The sequence below is a fragment of the Schistocerca americana genome, chromosome 5, assembly GCF_021461395.2.
Source record: "Schistocerca americana isolate TAMUIC-IGC-003095 chromosome 5, iqSchAmer2.1, whole genome shotgun sequence".
In the NCBI taxonomy this organism is placed as follows: Eukaryota; Metazoa; Arthropoda; class Insecta; order Orthoptera; family Acrididae; genus Schistocerca; species Schistocerca americana.
The window spans coordinates 67,881,297-67,903,668 of NC_060123.1; the positions used below are offsets into that span (position 1 = coordinate 67,881,297).

Genomic DNA, 22,372 nt, shown 5'->3' on the forward strand with positions numbered 1-22,372 from the left:
AATCATTTCGTTTTTTCTATCATCTCACTCAATTCGTTTATCCTATCCTCTTATTTATATCTTTTTCCTGTTTTCTTATTCGTTTCGTTTTTCCTATCCCCTTATTTCTTTCATTTGTCTTCTGCTCTTACTACTTTCCCGTTCCCCCCATTGGGAACAAGTGGAGGTGAGCATTACCTCCTCCCGGGCAGGTGTCGGCCAGCCTGCGGGCCTCGGCGCGCCGGCACTCCAGGCCTTCCTCTCCAGGAGGGCACGAAGTGCTCGTCTCCAGCGGCAGGCCGAACGCGGGCGCCGACTGCAACACACCGAAAACATAAATTTATTTAATACAGTATTCAATGGGACTACTGTAACCTTGCTTCACTATCATATACCACTTCATCATGTAAAATGTTTCGTCCTTTTCTTACTACTAAACATTAAAATCACCTAAACTTAATGCAAATACTGAGGAGTGTACTCTCCGCTGAAAACTTATGTAGAAACTTTACTTACTGACCATCTGATAGAAAGTTCTCAATATACTAAAACTACTTAAACTAGTAATTGGCCAAACATACGAATTACCTCTTTCCGCCATTCCCGACACCTATGAAGTCTTGTGCCAATCCATACCCTCATATGTCGCCTCGACAATCATTCCACTCAGTTTTTATTAGTTCTTCTAAGTCCTTGAACGCCGTGCATTTCCGCTCACTTACCTCATATGCTTACTCCCTACTACCCGAGTGCTTTATCAACTCGTCAGATTCCCCTCCCTCTTCATCGCTATTGAAAATCGCCGTATATCTTATACATAACGCAAAGTTGACTTCACCAACCTTATCATTCCCCTCTAATTAGCAATCTTAGCATTTTACCCAGCCAGTAGCCTTACATCGCACTGGCACTACACCTACATCCTCGTTCAACATAAGTACCACAATGCCCCCTCCCTCACACACTGAGAACGTAATCCACCTCGATATTTAGCCTTCCTAAAGGCACCAGAGAGGCAGTCCTGACGTTGCGCTTGATAATAGAAGATAGACTAAAGGAAAATGAAGACATGTCCATAGGATCTGTCGACCTGTAAAAAAGTTCGATAATGTAAAATAGTGAAAGTAGTTCGAGATTCTGAGAGAAATAGGAGTAATATATAGGGAAACACGGTGTAATGTATTATATGTGGAAGAACCAGGAGGGAACAATAAGACTGAAAGACCAACCACGACGTGCTTGGATTGAAAGGTGTGTAAGACAATGCTGCAGTGTTTCGCCCTTACTGTTTAATCTACACGTCGAGAAAGGAATGGATGAAATAAAAGAAAGGTTCAAGGATGGAATTTAAATTCAGGGTGTAGAAGAAGAAGTGAAGGCGGAGGAGAATTTGTGGGATCTGTTGAATCGAATGGACAGTCTAATGGGTAGAGAATATGGATTTCCCTCGAGCATTACTTAAGACATTCATTAGTCGAGTCCATGCCACGCCATGTAGCGGCACTTATGCTTGCTCGCGGGGGTCCTACACGATATTAGGCAGGTACACCATTTCCTTTGGCCGGGTGAACAGTAATAAAATCGACAAACTGCTGGTACGGATTCCTCAGCTAAAGCGTGTTAGAGGAATTTTCCATCTCCTGCCTCCGTGGAGTGACTAGACAGCGGGCAGTGGAGGACACTCCGCCTGCTGTATGCGGGCGACAGCTCCGGGCGGCGGCTCGGTTTCCAACTAAGGAAGGCTGTTCCTGTTCCTACCCATCACGCGCGGGCTTGACCTTTGTCTGCTCCCACCGCGATCGCTATGCAGCAGGTGCGACCTTGTGTAGCTGCCGTGAGGCCGCGATCTAAAGGAGAGCAGTTCGTTGGGCACTGTCTGGTAAGCCTCTCCCCCCCTCACCCACCACCCTGATGGGAGTGTGGACACGGCGCCTCCGCTCCCGCTCGACATCGAACATTTGTAAAACCCAAATAGAGGTTAGTGCCATTTATACGCTGTCCTAATGTCCTAACGGTGAGCGAGACAGAGAAAGATGTGTTCATGAAAATTTATTATTTTGAAACATATAACTGTAATTATCCCCGTACCCGATTTGACGCGACGCGCGTTAACCGCCAGCCCTCGATCGACTGTCACTATATAGTTACTTAACGTCTGCAGAGCTGAGGATAGGGTGCTCTTTGAAATCACTCACACGGAACACTGGCGAAATTCATAACATGTAAGCTTTCACGGCTGGCGTCTTCATTAATTAAAACTTCCCGGCTGAATTGCCGTGGTCCATATATAAAACTTCTTCTCCTTCCTGACGTTTTGTTGCCTACCGCGGGCAACATCTTCTGAGGTGAGTCGGCGACTGGCTGCTAGGCGCTGGTGGTCCTGCTTATATAGAGCGCGTAGATGGCGCCACCACTCGTCTTTTTTTTTTTTTTTTTTTTTTTTTTTTTTTTTTTTTTTTTTTTAATGGACTTGTAGTCCGGGGTGATATGTTACAATACAGCATCACCGGTCTATTGCGGTCTAGCTGTGTTGGTGAGGCAGTAAATTTCCACAGGGCAGTGACTCCGTCACTGCAATTCACTTTGGAGGTGTGGCGGTGGGACTTGTACTCCCGTACCACCCTCTGACGGTGATAGTACTACATGAGTCAGGCAGAAGAATTTTGCCTAACATGGGCGGGTGAAGGTGTGGCGGTGGTACTTGTAGTCCCGTACGCCAGGGCAGGGGTGTCACGTGCTTTTGACTTTAAAACTATCTCTGGCTAGTGCCATTTCTCTCGATTACAGGTAATCGATTGTCACTTCGTTGGTACAAAGTCGAGCGCCATATCTTGTCTAGTTTTAATCCTTCTTCTTTTCTTAAAGTTATTTCCATGCTTGTAGATCTCTATAGCTTCTCTTTACACGTGAGCATAATAATGTGAGGTCCTAGCTATCACGTTTGTCTCACTATATTTAGTGACTGGCAAAATTGTCTATTAAGACCGGAAAGACACGTAAAAGTGGCTTGAATTGTTCAGTCTGTAGCTATCCGTACTGTAATTTAAAGTGTTGATAACTACAGTTTTGCAAAATATTATTATTTTTCGTCCTGAAATTGCACAATTCATAACAGTCGTTTAACTCTCGGTTCTTTTTCACGAGGGCGTGTGTAAGAGACGCGAGACAGATGAACGCAGTCTGCGATGTGAATATACAATCGATCGTGAAACACGAGGCCTAATCGACAAAGACTGCGACTGGTTTTTTCCTGTAGCTTCCGTGGTAGTATCCTATCTGTATCATTAACGTTTGAAAAGAGCGGTGTTTTCTGTATAATGTTCATAGGCGACAGAAAACTCGTATCGGTAGGTTGGTAGTAATGTTATGTTACGTAGACGCTCTTTGCATTTCGTAGGCCTATACCAAACAATGGAAGTGACGCGAGAGGAGCAGTACTGCGCAATATAAACTTCTATGTTAATGTAAACAATACAGCCTCTGAAACTCACGAAAAGCTGCAGCAAGCTCACAGTGAAGATGCACCACCTCGTGCAACAGTGATTAAAGGGTTCAAGGACTTCAAAGAATGCCGATTTGTCTGTGTGAAGGAAGGTGGGCCTGATCTTTCGGCTTCTGCAGTGACTAAAGTCAACATCAGCACAGTTGCTGTGGTTGTCCGTGACGATAGGCGATTAACATTACGTAAAGTCAGTGAAGTGTGGAGAATTTCATATGGCAGTGTCTTTACGATTATGCATTATCATCTCCGTATGACCCGAGTTTGTGTCTGCTGGATGCCGCGTCCGTTGATTCTCGAACAAAGAGCTGTGCGAATGGAGACAAGCCATGAGGTGCTGCCTCTCTTTGGTGATGGAGGGGACGCGTTTCTGAAATCCATTATCACCGGTGATGAGCCATGGATACATTATTACAAATGGTTCAAATGGCTCTGAGCAGTATGGGACTTAACATCTGAGGTCATAAGTCCCCTAGACCTAGAACTACTTAAGCCTAACTAACCTAAGGTCATCACACAAATCCATGACCGAGGCAGGATTCGAACTAGCGACCGTAGCAGCAGCACTGTTCCAGACTGAAGAGCCTAGAACCGCTCGGCCACAACGGCCGGCGATACATTATTATACTCCTGAAGGGGAAAGAGCCGACACAGGGTGGAAATCGCCAGTATATTTAGCTCCAATAAAAGGAGAGAGTTGTTTCATCTGCAGGGGAAGTTACGGTGATCACGCTTGTTTGACTGTCATGGAATGATTTACCAGCATGCAGTTCGCCTTCGCATTAATGTAACAGCAGCATACTACACGTCAGTACCGGCTAAACTGAGGAATCACACTGCAAGGAAACGACTAGAACTTTCTCGAACTGGGTGGCGATTTCATCATGGCAATGTGTGGCCTCGTGTCGTAAATCAAGTGTCATGCAATTTCTGGCTCAATCCATTACCTGTGTACCGCACCCGCCTTACATCGCCGATCTTGCACTCTGTCATATTTTTTTTTTTAATTCCCATCACTAAAGACAAAACTTCGCAGCATTGAAACTGAGAATTAGGAAGCAGTACTGAACTGAAGGACGTGACAAGCATGACGTGCGCCATGTGTACAAGGACTGGCAGAGACGCTATAAACAGTACATGCAAGTAGGTGAGTTCTCTAAAAAAAACCATGAGAACATTGAAATGGAGAAATCAACGTCTGTGAAAAGAAATCAACATCAATTTTTGCCGATCAGCCCTCGTATTTTCCTGTAACGTAGGCCTGCAGAATATATCTAGAGAGCGTGTAAATTAGGGGAACGCCGTTTCTTTCAGCCATTTCTGCACGTGTTCGGAAAGTCAGTTTTTCTGTTATATTTTTCTTAGAGGGGATTTTTCCCTTTCTGTCCCGCCCGACGTTATTTCCTGTTGTTTCTTGGCAGCGGATTTGATCGGCACCTTTACATGACTGGAAGTTTTCCAACAGGCCGTCACGAAACATGGCAACCCACAGGGGAAAATAACTGAAAAGTATGCTGTGTTAAACATAGCTCGTAATTTTCTACAATTCCTCACCACATGCTCTTAGTTTTCATGTTACTTGCCTCTCCAGAAGGTAGTAGAGGAATCTGGAAATCGATGAACCTATATGTAAATGTACAGGGTATTTCACAGTTCATGTTATACACTTCTAGAGGTTGTAGAGGGAACTTAGTAGATTAAGTTTTACATAGGAACCCATGTCCAGGAACAGTTTGCTACAAGGAAAACAAGAGCTACTCAGTCGCACGCTAGGTGTTTCTTACCCAGTTTGCCATTCATGAATGGAACAATTACGCGACCTCACGTGATCACCTCTGTTTCCGCCTACCTTGTTTCCACGCTTCCCAGTGATGCGTCAGTTGACATTACGGTGACTAGCACCGCTGTAACAGGATGACTGAGTACAATTTCGCAGAGTGCACCAATATGTTGTTAATTTACGAGTACAGTGGAGCCCGCCGTAATGGAAGAGAAGCTGTACGTCTGTACCACGAGTACTTTCCAAATCGTGTGGCTCCATCTCAATCTGCACTACTGGCCATTAAAATTGCTACTTCACGAAGATTACGTGCTACAGACGCGAAATTTAACCGACAGGAAGAATATGCTGTGATATGCAAATGATTAGCTTTTCAGAGCATTCACACAAGGTTGGTGCCGGTGTAGACACCTACAAGTTGCTGACATGAGGAAAGTTTCCAACCGATTTCTCATTCACAAACAGCAGTTGACCGGCGTTGCCTGGTGAAACGTTGTTGTGATGCCTCGTGTAAGGAGGAGAAATGCGTACCATCAAGTTTCCGACTTTGATAAAGGTCGGATTGTAGCCTATCGCGATTGCGGTTTATCGTATTGCGACGTTGCTGCTCGCGTTGGTCGAGATCCAATGAATGTTAGCAGAACATGGAATCGGTGGGTTCAGGAGGGTAACACGAAACGTCGTGCTGGATCCCAACTGCCTCGTATCACTAGCAGTCGAGATGACAGGCATCTTATCTTATCCGCATGGCTGTAACGGGTCGTGCAGCCACGTCTCGATCCTTGAGTCAACAGATGGGGACATTTGCAAGACAACAACCATCTGCTCGAACAGTTCGACGACGTTTGCAGCAGCATGGACTATCAGCTCGGAGACCATGGCTGTGGTTACCCTTGACGCTGCATCGCACACAGGAGCGCCTGCGATGGTGTACTGAACGACGAAACTGGGTGCACGAATGGCAAAAAGGTATTTTTTCGGATGAATCCAGGTTCTGTTTACAGCATCATGATGGTCGCATCCGTGTTTGGCGACATCGCGGTGAACGCACATTGGAAGCGTGTATTCGTCATCGCTATACTGGCGTATCACCTGGCGTGATGGTATGGGATGCCATTAGTTAGACTTCTAGGTCACCTCTTGTTCGCATTGACGGTACTTTGAACAGTGGACGCTATATTTCAGAAGTGTTACGACCCGTGGCTCTACCCTTCATTCGATCCCTGCGAAACCCTACATTTCAGCAGGATAATGCACGACCGCATGTTGCAGGTCCTGTACGGGGCTTTCTGGATACAGAAAATGTTCGACTGCTGCCCTGGCCAGCACATTCTCCAGATCTCTCACAAACTAAAAACGTCTGGTCAATGGTGGCCGAGCAACTGGCTCGTCACAATACGCCAGTCACTACTCTTGAAGAACTGTGGTATCGTGTTGAAGCAGCATGGGCAGCTGTACCTGTACACACCATCCAAGCTCTGTTTGACTCAGTGCCCAGGCGTATCAAGGCCGTTATTACGGCCAGAGGTGGTTGTTTTGCGTACTGATTTCTCAGGATCTATGCACCCAAATTGCGTGAAAATGTAATCCCATGTCGGTTCTAGTATAATATGAATATCCGTTTATCATCTGCATTTCTTATTGGTGTAGCAATTTTAATGACCAGTAGTGTATGTTTGGCAGAGTAGAACAATACTTGTGGGAAAGTGGAAAATTCAGAAGCGATAGAGCCAAACTGTGGTGCTCCAAGAAGTCGGCAAACTGTTTTACTGGAAGAAGAAGTGTTTTATCAAGTCGAAGAGAACCCACGAGTATTGGAGTCATTGTACATGTCTTGCGTGTGTTCAAATGGTTCAAATGGCTCTGAGCACTATGCGACTTTGGTTTTACAGCGTTGGGTGGATTTTCTCGGTTTCCAGGGCGAGGTTTGTTCACCGACGAAGCGCATTTCAGCAGGGAAAGTGTTTTGAACGCTAAATGGCTACTTCTGGGATCCAGAAAACCCCAAAGCGGGTGTACACGAAGATTTCAGCACGCCTTCGTTATCAGTGTCTGGGCAAGTATCTGCGATGGATTTGTGGTTGAGCCGTACATCCTTCCTCCTCACCTGACAGTTGACAGGTACTCGATAGTTCTGCAACAAGTGCTGGCGGAGTTTTTGGAAGATACGCCATTGAACATTCGGCACAAATTGTGATTCCAGCATAATGGCACGGCGGTATATTTTGTATTTCGAGTCTGAAACCATCTGAATGTAGTCTGCAGGGACAGGTGGATCGCTCGAGGTGGACCATGTGCTTGGCCTCCACGATCCCCTTTGGTCTTTTCTTGTGCGGTCACATGAAGAGCCTTGTTTACCAGGCCCCTGTCCAGTTGGCGGAAGATCTGGTTGCATGGATCATGGCTGCGACAGAAGTGATTAACCATTCACCACACATGTTGGACAGATCTTCATATCGAACAGTTGTTGTAATATCACAGAAAATAGGAGTGAAATATGTTCATCTTGTTTTCCTTGTAACGAACTGTTTTCAGATATGGGTTTCTATGTAAAACTTGATATACCAAGTCCCCTTTACAACTTCTAGAAGTGTGTAACATGAACTATGAAACACCCTGTAGAAACGCTTTTAACGAAGTATATTTCAGAGGACATGAGCCCCCATCCTCAACGCCCCCACATCCCATGGCATACACCCCGCCTTCCCCCACCCTTCTCTCACTTTAATTCGCGCCTGACTGTGCTGGCCTGGACTAAGGATGGCAGTTATCGCTGAAACAATCGGTTTTCGGTTACATCGGTTTCTTTCATGTCAGTTTAACCTCAGTGTTAAAACCGCTTAAAATAATCTTTATCGGTTTGTGTACCTATTATTTCCCGTAACAAAAATTTTTGATTCTTCTGTTTCAAGATACATAGAATCAAAATATTAAATTAAATAGGGAAATAAAAGTAAACTTAGTTCGTCTACCGTTCGCTATTTTTCTCGAAAAGTGGCTGTATACTATAAAAACCACAAGTAGTCTCCTATTGATTCAAATTTTTTGAACGTCTGCTCAAACATCGTGTTGTAATCGGAAGTCATAACACTGTCTGGGCATTATGAACAGTCACTGCTAAAGGGTGAAAACTGAGGGTGAAGAACTCTGTTTTTCTTGTTAATTTTCTCGTTTTCAAGGGCTAGAAGCAGATAAAGGCGCATTATGTAGACACTGGCGGTAGATCAACTGCGTTCTATTTTTATTGTATATGAATTAATTCTTGTTAAGTTTTTATCACTGTTACCATAATTTCCTTCCTTTTTTATTATTTAATAGAAATGACAGATCAAGGTCTGGTCTCTTAAAGCAAATGAAGGATTTTACTTGATTGCTACGTCACTTCGTAAAAAAATTTCCAGACTGGGATTGGTGCCATTCTGCAACACAACGGAAGTTCGGTGACGTCAGCTAGTTAGTCTTACACACTGTGGGTACACGTGTACCTTAAACCGCGACACACGACAACAGGGACAGTATGGTCTCAGCAATGGTGTACCAAATTATTATGCCATGTATTTGCTGCTCGTTTCTTCGGCATTGTTATTAAAATAGCACTGATCACTTACCCCTTTTTCTGTAACGACGCAATATGCCAAACAAACACAAATTTTGCGAATCAAAATTACTTTTTTTTAAAATAAAGATTTGTTTAAAAACGAAAAATTTTAGCGCTGCTGCTATGGCTAATTGATATTTCGGTTATTAGTAAAAAACGAAAACAACTGTTATAACCGAAACGAACAAATACCGAAAATACCGGTTATTCGGAACTAAAATGCCGGTATCGGTTTAACTTGTCGGTTTTTCCAATCCTTACCCTGGACAACAGCCTTATTGATCAGCAGGGACGGTGGCATTGTCTTTGTGGAGGAGGCATTCGGTTAAGTGATTCAGGTCAGTCACAGAAGACATAAATCTGTGTCTCCAGGTGGTTATTTGAGTACCAATGGCGCAGTGGTAAGACACGAGACTGGCATTTGGGAGCCATCCGAACATCTAGCTGTAAGTTTTCGAGATTTCCCTAAATAGTCATACGAAAATGCCCTTCTTCTATCGAACCTTGTGCTCCATATCTGATGCCCGAGGTGTCGATAGGACGTTAAAGTCTGTTCGTCCATCCTCCTTCTGCAGTCCGAACACAGAATCTTAAGGGGTGGGGGATTTTCACTAAAAACACACACTACTTAAAAGATGTACCAAATCCACAATTTTCAAGATACGCCAATGATATTTTGTACCACGCTTTACATGAAATTAACGCATGTACTGTTAAGTTCATTGCGTTATATATATTTAACTTTTTTATGCAATATAAAAATTTTAGTTTCAAAAAATAGTGTATGTACTTTTTCTCAGAAACTATTAAACACATTTCTACAAAGTTTTCTCTGTTTAATTTCTTTACATATAGTAAGCTTCTCGTACAAGGTTTTTGAATATATCGAAAAGGGGAATTTTAAAAACTTTTTAAAATTATAATTCTGTAAGTATAATATAAAATTTATACAAAATTCCAAGCATTTTGCCTCATATCTCAGCCTGCACTCAGAATTTCAAAATTTAATCTTGAGACTACATTTATTTTGTATACAGAAATAAGTGCTCAAAATTTCATAGTTATAGCCATCATAGATCCTGAGGAAAATGTGTATAAACTTAAAACAAACATAATTTTCAGGTATTCCAATTTAAAGTTGAACCTAACGTCTTTTTTGTTATGTCTTCTCTTCGGGAGGCCCCACATTTGTACTCAGAGACCTCTTTCCCTTCAAGGCTTCTCTTCTGGTTTCTTGTTTTCCTGCTTCTTTTCTTTACGATGTCTTCCACTGACTTTTCAGCTGCAGAGAGGCGCTGTAAGTCTTTTTTTAGTGGTTTGTTGCTGTTTCTCACGTCTTCCACTCAGCAATTACTGCAAACGCAGTTTATCCAGTTGTCTATGCACTCTCTGTGACCAAGACATTATTGAGTGATGAAAGAATAGAGCACTTGCGTAGATCTCCGTCAGTGGCACAAGTTAAAACAAAAATTGCTTCTCATAAACAAAGGAGCTAGTTTGTTATTGCTGCTACGATACGGAACAGAGTCACAGGTGAGACCTGTAAAACCAGAGTGTATATCAGAGCCTTCTAAATGTATCCCTTGCAAGTTTGCTTGACAGTAATCCGCGGAATAGTTTTTCAGCGAACTAGTAGTGAAGTGTTGCTTCAAAAAATGGGCATGCTTATATTCCAGGCATTTCGTACGCGATTTCATCATTGAAACTTTGGGAACTTATTGTCCATGAGTTCAACTAATAAATAAATTGAAAATTGGCGTTTTCGACCAATTTCACGGACGTCTTCCGTTAAACACTGCGCCACCTCAATCAGTAAAGCTTACTCGAAAAAATAAAATCTACCCTAAACCGAGCAACGGCTCTCAAAGGATAGCTATCGGAACACTGATAGGTCGATAGTGTCTACACCAATGAGCACCCGCCTTTTTTGGTACATTAATGGTTACATTGTTCTCGAAATCTGTGAGTATTTCGCCTGTCTTATACTTACACAGAAGGTGGCATAGTTTTGCCATAGTCGCTCGGAGAGGCCGCGCTGTATCAGGCGCCATGTACCGGATGGCACGGCCCCTCCCTCCGGAGGTTCGAGTCCTCCCTTGGGCATGTGTGTGTGTGTGTGTGTGTGTGTGTGTGTGTGTGTGTGTGTGTGTGTGTGTGTGTGTGTGTTGTTTTTAGCATAAGTCAGTTTAATTTAGTTTAAGTACTGTGTAAGTCTAGGGACCGATGACCTCAGCAGTTTGGTCTCTCAGAAATTCACACACAGACACACACATACACACACATACACCCACAGTTTTGCCGTGGCTGCCTCTTCCAAAGTTCTCAATAATTCTGAGGAAATGTCGTCTCCTCCAGGGGCCTTGTTTGGACTTAGTACTCTTAGCTTTCCTATGGCATCATATTCTGGTGTAAATCATCACTGAGTAAAAGAGTGTTCATTGCACAAAAGCGTGTAATCAGAATAATTGCTGGAGCTCATCCAAGATTATCCTGCAGACACTTATTTAAAGAGCTAGGGATCTTCACTGTAGCCTGACAATAAATATATATATATATATATATATATATATATATATATATATATATATATATATATATATATATACGAGGCCTGTTCAGAAAGTAAGCTCCGATTGATTGCCAAATTGAAACCACAGTGAACATCAGAAATGTTTTACTTGTGACAATTAGCTACACCTTTCAGCTACTTCTCTACGTAGTCGCCGTTCTGACTTAGACTTTTGTCATAGCGTTGTACCAACTTTTCAATAGCCTCATCATAGAAGGCAGCCGCCAGTGCTTTCCGCCAATGCTCCATGCTGGCCTACACCTCGTTGTCTGTGTCAAAATGTTGTCTTCAAAGACAGCGGTTCATGTGACCAGAGATGAAACTCAGGGGGAGACAATTACGGACTGTATTGTGGGTAATGTCACATTTCCATTTGAAAACGATGCAGGAGCATCTTCATTGCCCCTGCAGAATGCGGCTGAGAATTGTCGTGAAGACGAAACAGCACGACAGTTATGTAATGTTAGCTGCATAGCTTCAGGCGAAATTTCTCACCAGGCCCTCGTACTTGGCGGCAGACACTATTTTCTAGACATCTTTACGCACTCACTGCGAGCTCAGAAATGAGAAGAGCGACGTGATGCTAACTGGGGTTATACTAGAGACACTACCCAACACATCTGTGCAAAGCTTTATCGGATTTTCATAGTCGTTTCCATTTCGCGACCGATCGGAGCTTACTTTCTGAACGCCCCTCGTATATATATATTCATTATGAAATTTGTTATTAACAATCCGAACGAATTCAAAAGTAATAGCAGTGTACATGGCTACAGCACTAGGAGAAAGGATGATCTTCACTACTCAAGGTTAAATCTAACTTTGGCTCAGAAGGGGGTAAATTATGCTGCCACAAAAATCTTTGGTCACTTACCTAATAGCATCAAAAGTCTGACAGATAGCCATACAGCATTTAAAAGGAAATTAAAAGAATTACTGAATGGCAACTCCTTCTACTCATTAGATGAATTTTTGGATATAGCAAGTGGGTAATTTCCCCAAGGCCCACAAAACAATTAAGTATCATGTAATATTTTGTGTAATGTAATATCTTGTATAGACACCTTTTATTAACCTGACACGTTCCACATCATTACAAAGTGTCGTATCTATGATCTATGGAACAAGTAGTAATCTAATCTAAACTGCTCTCTCAAATTCGTTTCGCAGTTTCGTATCTCCCATCTCATCTTCACCTACTTCCTCTTCTCTTTCGATAATATTACCCTCAAGTCTGTTTTCCTTATATGCACCCTCTATATATTCCTTCAACATTTCAGCTTTCCCTTCTTTGCTTAGTACTGGTTTGCCATCTCAGGTCTTGATATTCACACAGCTGCTTCTTTTTTATCCAAATATCTCTTTAATTGTTCTATTCATGCATGCATGTATAGCCTTGAATTTGTTCTCTAGTCATTCCTGCTTAGCGATTTTGCATTTCGTGTCAAACTCAGTTTTCATTCGTCTGTATTTTGTAGCCGAGGTCCCGCCAAATGGCAGTAAAAAGAGTAATAAGCTGGCAACTTGTAGTGCGGTGTTCAGTGCCAGCTTGTGCCAAGCGTTGCTCGGCCATGCAAGTCATGAAGCCGGCGTGAGCAGTCCGGTAGTACCGGATCACGGGCGACCTTCACTTTGGAAGCCAGCCAAGCTCCGCATAGCTCGTGCGATGCAAATGCGATAGGCAGACCGCTGCCTGCTGCAACGCTCGCTCGCGCCGGTTCCGGGAACGCTCGCCGTCCGTTCCAGCATGTCTCACCGAGTGACTCTTGCTCATCACGTTGTACGCCCAGTCTATCTCTGTGGCTGAACTCCAAAACGGACGCAAAAGTCGCAAAATGAGCTCGACCAACCTGGTCGTTGTTGTTGGTGTGGTCTTCACTCCGAAGACTGGTTTGATGTAGCTCTGCTTGCTACTGTGTACTGTGCAAGCCTCTTCATCTCTGAACAACTATTGCAACCTACGTACTTCTGAATCTGCTTCATCTCTTGGTCTCAGTCTACAATTCCCCTCCCCCCCCCCCTCACTTCCCTTTAATATTAAACTGGTGATCCCTTGATGTCACAGACTGTGTTCTACCAACCAATCCCTTCTTTTGGTCAAAATGTGCCACAATTTTCTTGTCTCCCCAATTCTGTTCGGTAACTCCTCATTAGTTTTGTGATCTACCCATTTAATCTTCAGCATTCTTCCGCAGCACCACATTTCAAAAGATTCTTAACTCTTTGTGTCTAAATTGTTTATCGTCCTTGTTTCCTTCCATACATAGCTACACTCCAGACAAATACTTTCAAAAATACTTCCTAACCCTCACATCTTCACTGGAGAGCCAAAGAAACTGGTAAACCCGCCTAATATTGTGTAGGGCCCCACGAGCACGCAGAAGTGCCGCAACACGACATGGCATGGACTCGATACAATGAATTCTACAGGGCTGTCTATAAATCCGTAAGAGTAGCGGAGATGTCTTCTGAGAGGCATTCCAGATAAGCTCAATAATGTTCGTGTCTGAGGGGTTTGGTAGCCAGCGGAAGTGTTTAAACTCATAAGAGTGTTCTTGGAACCACTCTGTTGCAGTTCTGGACGTGTGGCGTGTCGCATTGTCCTGCTGGAACTAACCAAATTCGTCGGAATGCACAATGGACATGAATGGATGCAGCTGATCAGATAGGATGCTTACGTACTGTCACCTCTCAGAGTCATATCTGTAGGCATCAGGGGTCGCATATCATTCCAACTGCACACGCCTTACACCATTTCCCGCGTCCGGCCATCCTGATTTAGGTTTTCCGTGATTTCCCTAAATCACTCCAGGCAAATGCCGGGATGGTTCCTTCGAAAGGGCATGGCCAACTTCCTTCCTCGTCCTTCCCTAATCCGATGAGACCGATGACCCCGCTGTCATGTTAGTACTTTTCAACTGTCACTTATTAAACTGATAGTTCGGTCATTTTCACACCTGTCACCAACTCCTTAGTTTGGAATTGCAATTATTACATTATTCTTGGAGTGTGAGGTTTTTTTTGCCTCTCTCATACCCGGTGACAGACCGTCTGAATTCCAGAGATGCAAGAAACATTTAAAGTAAATATTTGGCAGGGCTATAAAGAGTGAGATGTGGTTGCCTACAGTTCTGCGTCAATGGGATGTACTCCTCGTACCTATAAACATGCACATAATATTCAATTCAGTACTTGCAGCTTTTTAAACAACTCTTACATGTCATACAAAGAACATTTCATTGTTAATTTAGATATATAGTCAATAGCGTGGACTGAATTGGGAATATCCCAAACGTGGACCAATGGCGATTTGTAATTTCTTATTCTGTTACCAGCAGGATTTTTATACCATTCTGCCGCTGTGCCTTCTGTGTTACATTGTCGTCTTGTTTACTCGTTATGTTTGTAATACTTGTTTTATGTCGCATCAAAGCTTCGTTAAGCCTATGTAACTTCGTACCAGAGTACGATCTAAACTAATGTCTACCATGAGTTGTCGAAACAAACTGTAATTTGAAAATCTTAAACATGGTTGCGAGTCAGCAACTGTATAAATTTGAAAAGGTTGAAAAATAAGCCAACCAGTTGCAAACCAAAGGTTTATTTAGCTCTTGACCTAGGTTTAGATGTTTATAAAAACATCTTCTTCAGAAGCTATCAACAGCGTTGATAGTTTGTCCCCGAGGTTAATACCCTGACGGAAAAAAATCGCAACACCAAAAAATAGTTACTATAAAGTAATAAAATTTCGGGTATACATTTGTCTAGGTAACATATTTAAGTGATTAATGTCGCAAGATCACAGGTTAATGTAAGCGCGAGATAAGTAATTGCAAATGTGAAATGCTGTTACATTTATAACGGGTGTCAGCGACAGAATGTTTTTTGCAAACACGCAAACGTGCATGCATTATGTTGTACAGGTGCCGCATGTTAGTTTATGGGGCTAAGTCCCATAAATGTTGCGCTAGGTCGGATAATACAGGGACGCTTGATGACTTGTGGATGACGCTGGAGTTGTCGTCAGATGAATCCCATATGAGCTCGACTGGAGACAGATGTAGTGATCGAGCAGGCCAAGACAGCATATCGACACTCTGTATAGCATATTGAGCTACAACAGTGGAATGAGGGCTTGCGTTATCCTGTTGAAAACACCCTTTGGAATGATGTTCATGAATGGTGGGACAACAGGTGGAATCCCTAGACTGATGTACAGTTTTGCACTCAGGGGGCGTTGGATAACCAAGAGAGTGCTCCTGCTCTCAGACGAAATCGCACCCCAGAGCATAACTCCAGGTGTAGCTCCAGCGTGTCTAGAACGCAGACAGGTTGAGTGCAGGTTCTCAACTGGGCCCTCCTCCGCCCCCAGACAACACTCGCCATCACTGGCACCGAGGCAGAACCAGCTTTCATCAGAAAACACAACAGACCTTCACCCTTTCCTCCAGTCAGCTCTCGCTTGACGCCAACTCAAATCGCAAATGGTGGTGGTTCGGGGTCAGTGGAACGGACGCTACAGGGTGTCTGGCTCGGAGCTGTCCTTGAAGACAATGAGGTGCCAACTGCTGTTCAAATTTCTGCTTAAGATGCGGTACGATGCGCCAGAGCCATAGGCCGAACACGATGGTCTTCCAGCTCCTTAGTGCCACGTGGCCTTCCAAAGCCCGGCCTTCCTGCGACCATACATTCTCGTGAACACCGCTGCCAGAAATCATGTACAGTGGCTACATTCCTGCCAAATCTTTCTGCAGCATCGCAGAGGAAACATCCAGCTTCTTTTAGCTCCATTACACTGCCTCGTTCAAACTCGGTGGGGGTGTTGGTAATGGCGTCTTTGTCACCTGAACGGCATTCTTAACTATCATCACCTCACCACTATCATCACCTCACCACGTCCAATCCCAAAGGTAACTAACGCTCAGGACCGTTACAGCGGGTATTTAAATCAAACCTGATGTGCATCCTTATAGTTGCGCTACTAGCGCCACTCTTAACGTGACTGGTGCGAAATCTGAATAGTCGTCGTCTTCAGACTTACGAGGGTCACTCCAAAAGAAATGCACACTATTTTTGTAAAAATACAGTTTTCATTCTCCATGTGTGAAAGTTTTACAGCGTGTAGATACATCTATCCTGCTTGTTTTCAAACTTAGTTCAACCTGTTTCCGCGAGAGGCGCCGTCACAGCATGTCTTCAAGACGACTGCTACACATGACTCGTCAGAAGCAACGTGCTGTCATAGAATTCCTGTGCTGTGAAAACGAGACAGTGGGAAATATCCACTAGAGGTTGAAAAAGGTGTATGGAGATGCTGCTGTCGATCGCGGTACAGTTAGTCGGTGGGCGAGCAGGTTACGTGATGAAAGCGGGCACGGCAATATTGAGGATTTTCCTCGCAGCGGCAGGCCTCGTACTGCATACACTCCAGACAATGTGCAGAGAGTTAACGAACTGGTGACTGCTGACAGACGTAACACAGTGAACGAATTGTCACACTACGTTGGGATAGGGGAAGGAAGTGTTCGCAGAATACTGAAAGTGTTGGTGTTAAAAAAGGTTAGTGCAGGTGGGTTCCTAGGAAGTTGACAGTGGCTCACAAAGAAACAAGAAAAACGGTATGCAGTGAACTTTTGGAACAGTACGAGAATGGTGGAGATGAATTTCTTGGAAGAATTGTGACAGGTGATGAAACATGGCTCCATCATTTTTCACCAGAGACGAAGAGGCAATCAATGGAGTGGCATCATGCAAATTCACCCAAGAAAAAAAAAAAAAAAAAAAAAAAATCACACCTTCTGCTGCAAAAGTTATGCTATGGTGTTTTTCGATTCCGAAGGACTCTTGCTTGTGGACATCATGCCAAGTGGAACCATCATAAATTCTGATGCATATGTGACGACACTGAAGATCGTCAAGCTCGACTGAGTCGTGTTCGACCATATCGGCAAAAGCAGGATGTTTTACTGTTGCACGACAATGCACGGCCACATGTCTGTCAAAAAACCATGAAGCGATCACAAAACTCGGATGGACAACACTGAAACACCCGCCTTACAGTCCTGACCTGGCTCCATGTGACTATCATCTCTTTGGGAAACTGAAAGACTCTATTCGTGGAACAAGGTTTGAAGATGATGACTCCCTTGTGCACGCTGCCAAACAGTGGCTCCAAAAAGTTGGCCCAGAATTTTACCGTGCGGGTATACAGGTGCTGGTTCCAAGATGACGTAAGGCAGTTGAGAGGGATGGAAATTATGTGGAGAAATGAAAATATTGTTCCTAAAGGATCTATCTACACACCATAAAACTCTCAAACATGTAGAATAAAAGATGGATTTAAAAAAAAAAAAATTGTGTGCATTTCTTTTGGAGTGAGCCTCGTATAGTCACGCCTAACAACTTCCGTTTATGTCGCACAACTCCTTCTTGGTGTAGTGATTTTTTCTCCGCCACTGTATTAGCTTACAAGCAGTCTTTTTTGTTCTAGAAGCGTTAAATGTCTCTACGGCTTGGCTTGTAATGAAGTGCGTGTATGGAGCGTATCTTGCAGAAATTACGGGTCGCTAACAAGATGCAGTAGACGAAAAACAATGACCAGTATCTGACTGGAGGCATCCGTATTGTTCAGCAGTGAGACACGATGGCAGACGATTCAGGATGCGCACTTCATCTCACCCATATACCACGTACAGGTGTGCGGCGAGCATCGGCATACGTGTGGTTGTGGATCGTGTGTCACTGCAACCTTTGTCTTTATACAGCCTTCACGGGTTTCTGTGTTATGTTGTTTCAGCTATCTCTGTTTGAGCTATCTCTTTGTATCTACCCTGGTGTATGTTTGTATCTGTGGTGAGCTGCGAAGTCCTTCGGCCAATACCAAACGTTCGCGGTTATCGAGCGACGAGAAGATGTACTTCGAATGGGCTCACTTCATTCTGTTCTGTTCCGCTGTTTTCGGCTTTGTCTGGTGCGTTATGAGGGTTCTGGGGTCGACGCGAGCTGGTTCGAAATGCTGGAATGTTGGAGACTCTGGGTGAGATCTTTAGAATTACTTGCTGAGGTGAATAATAGTCGATATGGAGATTATTTCAGCGGTGTGTTCTAAATATTACTTTGAATTCATTCCGCGTTTAGAATTTGCAGGCATTTATAACGTCAAATAGTATCTTTGCACTTCGTGGCACGAAGTCTCACAGATAGCACACTTTTTATGAAATGGAAGGTGATTATAGTATCGGGTAAAGTGTTTTCAATCCGTTTTGTTGTATATTCAAGCTTATCATCCACTCCTGCAGTCCACACGATTTCGTTACATTCTTCGAGAATCTTACTTCATGTTATCTACACTGGAAACCCTTGTGCACTGTGGGATTTGTCTGCTGTACTGTTTTGAGATCAATATACAAATTACTCGTAACATCTCCTGGATGCACAAATTACTCGTAACATCTCCTGGAAGGCACAAATTACTCGCAACATATCCGGGAATGCTGAAGATATTTGGGAGATCTGCCTTTAGGCCGTTCGTAGAAGAAGTGTTAGTGGGAGACTCTCTACTTTCAATAAAATCAGGATATTTTATTCTTAAATTACGTCCTGGTCTCAGTGGTTTGAGGGGGTTGACTAACTAAATTCAATAATTAAAGACACGAAAGAAACAGCCTCATTGCAGCTATAAACTCAAACTGTACACATTTTATAACTTTTGTACAGATTTTTGATTAGTCATTACCTCCTATTTGAAGTTCGGATACATAGCTTTGAATATTCGCTTCCGTTGTGCCTATTTTAAGTAAGTGTGAGTGTTCTGTTATTCATTTGTGGTTTCAGCTGTACACAGGTACGTGAATAATCACATAATATAGTATAACTTCATAGTTCAGCGCTGTGCTTAACTACTCACGATAGTAGATCATTCTTTAATGCAGCACACAGTTTACACATGCAAGCGTTGCAGTATACGCACAATATATTATTTTGACCTCGGGGTTTAGGGACTTCATGGACACACTGTAGCGTCCCATGCATCAGGCCCTCACGATCTGGCCGCTCTCAGATACTCTGAGAACCCGTGTCATTGCATCCTGAACTCGACTGTCAGGCAGGCGGCCGGTATTTAGGCTGATGACATCTCAGTCACGTGACACGCCCATTACTACATTCGCCGCGGTGACACAAGCGCTCGCTGTCTTTCGTACACAACACTTTTCTGTAATTCAGTTTCTCAAGAGCGTATTTTGATGTTTGAGACTACCATCGTGACACCAACCACAAATGGGACGGGACGGCAGTGAAACAGGTAATATCCTATACGGCGTAAGATGGCTTGCGGAGTTTAGATGTAAATGCAGAGGGAGAACATTTATGTCAAAAGCATCGCGCTCCTATGTCGATTCCACACATTTTGCACTCGTATAGGAAACGTGTTGCGACTTACGACGCATTTTATGCGAGCATGCACAGATCTCCTTTCGCCTCCACATAGCGCAACCGTGTCTTTACAAGCATCAGTTTTTATGCCGAATACGTGGAGTTCGCACAGCGACGATATGCTCGTTTTTTCAGCTTTGCATTAATGATGCGAAAATAAGAAAAAAAGGAAAGAAACATGACGTCGTCGTCTACATCTATAGTCTGCAAACTACAGTCTTTACGACAGAGTACGTCCCATTATACCGGTTATTAACGTTTTTTCCCGTTCCATTCACGTATGGAGAGCACGAAGAATGATTGCTTACTCGTAATTGCTTCCGTGCGTACTGCAATATTTATCCCATGCTGATTTTATGCGATTTTTACGACTGTCCTTCGCAATGCCCAGCGGCTCCTGTCCGTCAGTACACGTGGTATAGCTGAGGCTGTGCCCTTGCGTTTCCACTTCACAAACACATCAGCAAACGTCAGTCAAGTCGGGCAGTTTTAGAATGATTGATATGTCCCTGATAGAGTTGTTAAACAGGTGACGTCCAGTGAGTACATTCGAAGTTCCTGAGCTCTCCTCGCCGACTCGTTCCGCTGTACCTGCTTGTATAGCGACACCACAATACTCACCACTTCCTTTTATAATGGCGGGTTTGACTGGATACTGTACAACGCATGGAACATACACTGAAGAGCCAAAGAAACTGGTACACCTGCCTAATATCGTGTATGGCCCAGCGAGCAAGCAGAAGTGCCGCAACACGACGTGGCATGGACTCGACTAATGTCTGAAGTAGTGCTGGAGGGAAGTGACACTATGAATCCCGCGTGGCTGTACATAAATCCGAAAGGGTAAGAGGGGGTGGAGATCTCTTCTGAACAGCAAATTGCAAGACATCCCAGATATGCTCAATAATATTCATGTCTGCGGAGTTTGGTGGCCAGCAGAAGAGTGTTCCTGGAGCCACTCTGTAGCAATTCTTGACACGTAGGGTGTCCCATTATCCTGCTAGAATTGACCATTTCCCTCGGAATGTACAATGGACGTGAACGGAAGCAGGTGATCAGACATGATGCCTACGTAAGCGTCACATGTCAGAGTCGTATCTAGATGTATCAGAGATCCCATATCACTCCAACTGCACACGCCCCACATCATTGCACGGCCTCCATCAGGTTGAACATTCCCCCGCTGACATGCAGAGTCCAAGGATTCATGAGGTTAAACAATGAAGGCTTTCTCGACCGGATGTTTCAGCTGCTGAGAATTGTTGCGGGTTGTATAGCCGTGATCCATGGAACTCTTCTATCCCTGACGTTTCGTCCAAGGCTGAGTTCGACATCATCGGAGGTGCTCCTGGTTGTGCTGAGTTGGCAAGACTCAGCACAACCAGGAGCACCTCCGAAGATGTCCAACGTAGCCTTGGACGAAACGTCAGGGATAGAAGAGTTCCATGGACCACGGCCATACAACCCGGAAGAATTCTCAACAGCATTCATGAGGTTGTCTCATAGCCGTACACGTCCATCCGCTCGATACAATTTGAAATGAGAGTCATCCGACCAGGCAACATGTTTCGAGTCATCAACAGTCCAATGTCGGTGTTGAATGGCACAGGCGAGGCGTAAAGCTTTTAAATGTGTGTGAAATCTTATGGGACTTAACTGCTAAGGTCATCAGTCCCTAAGCTTACACACTGCTTAACCTAAAATTCCTAAGGACAAACACACACAGCCATGGCCGAGGCAGGACTCGAAACTCCGCCAGGACCAGCCGCACAGTCGATGACTGCAGCGCCTTAAACCGCTTGGCTAATCCCACGCGGCGCGTAAAGCTTTGTATTGTGCAGTCATTAAGGCTGGACGGGTGAGCCATCGGCTCCGAAAGCCCATATCGATGCTGTTTCGTTGAATGGTTCGCAAGCTGACAATTGTTGATGGCGCAGCATTGGAATCTTCAGCAATTTGCGCAAAGATTGCACTTCCGTCACGCTAAACGATTTTCTTCAGTCGTCGTTGGTCTCGTTCTTACAGAATCTTTTTCCGGACGCAGTGATGTCGGAGATTTGATGTTTTACCGGATTCCTGATATTCACTGTGCACTCGTGCAATGGTCGCAGGGGAAAATGCGCACTTCATCGCTACCTCGGAGATGCTGTGTCTCATCGCTCGTGCGCCGACTATAACACCAGTTTCAAACTCACTTAAATCTTGATATCTTGCCATTGTAGCAGCGGAAACCGGTCTAACAACTGCGCCAGACACTTGTTGTCTTATATAGGCGTTGCCGACTGCAGCGCCGTATTCTGCCTGTTTACATATCTGTGCATTTGAATATTCATGCCTATACGAGTTCCTTGGCGCTTCAGTGTATATCGTTGCCTTACCAAAAGAGGCTTTTAATTTAATGCACGTGGAAGAATGTTAGCTTTCCAGTAACTTGCGATTTGTTTGCAGCAGTTCATAGAATGAAGGCTTTCACGACCAGATGACATCTCTCTCTCTCTCTTCGTTTAGTGGGTT

At 44.0% G+C, this 22,372-nt stretch overlaps 1 protein-coding gene across 1 annotated transcript in view; it reads right to left on the bottom strand.

Moving 5' to 3' along the window:
- LOC124615814 overlaps positions 1-22,372 on the bottom strand; it is a 245,802-nt gene that overhangs the window by 55,988 nt on the left and 167,442 nt on the right. The window contains exon 3 of the mRNA XM_047143955.1: positions 178-295. Within this exon, the coding sequence (XP_046999911.1) occupies positions 178-295 (118 nt within the window). The remainder of the gene's footprint in view (positions 1-177; positions 296-22,372) is intronic.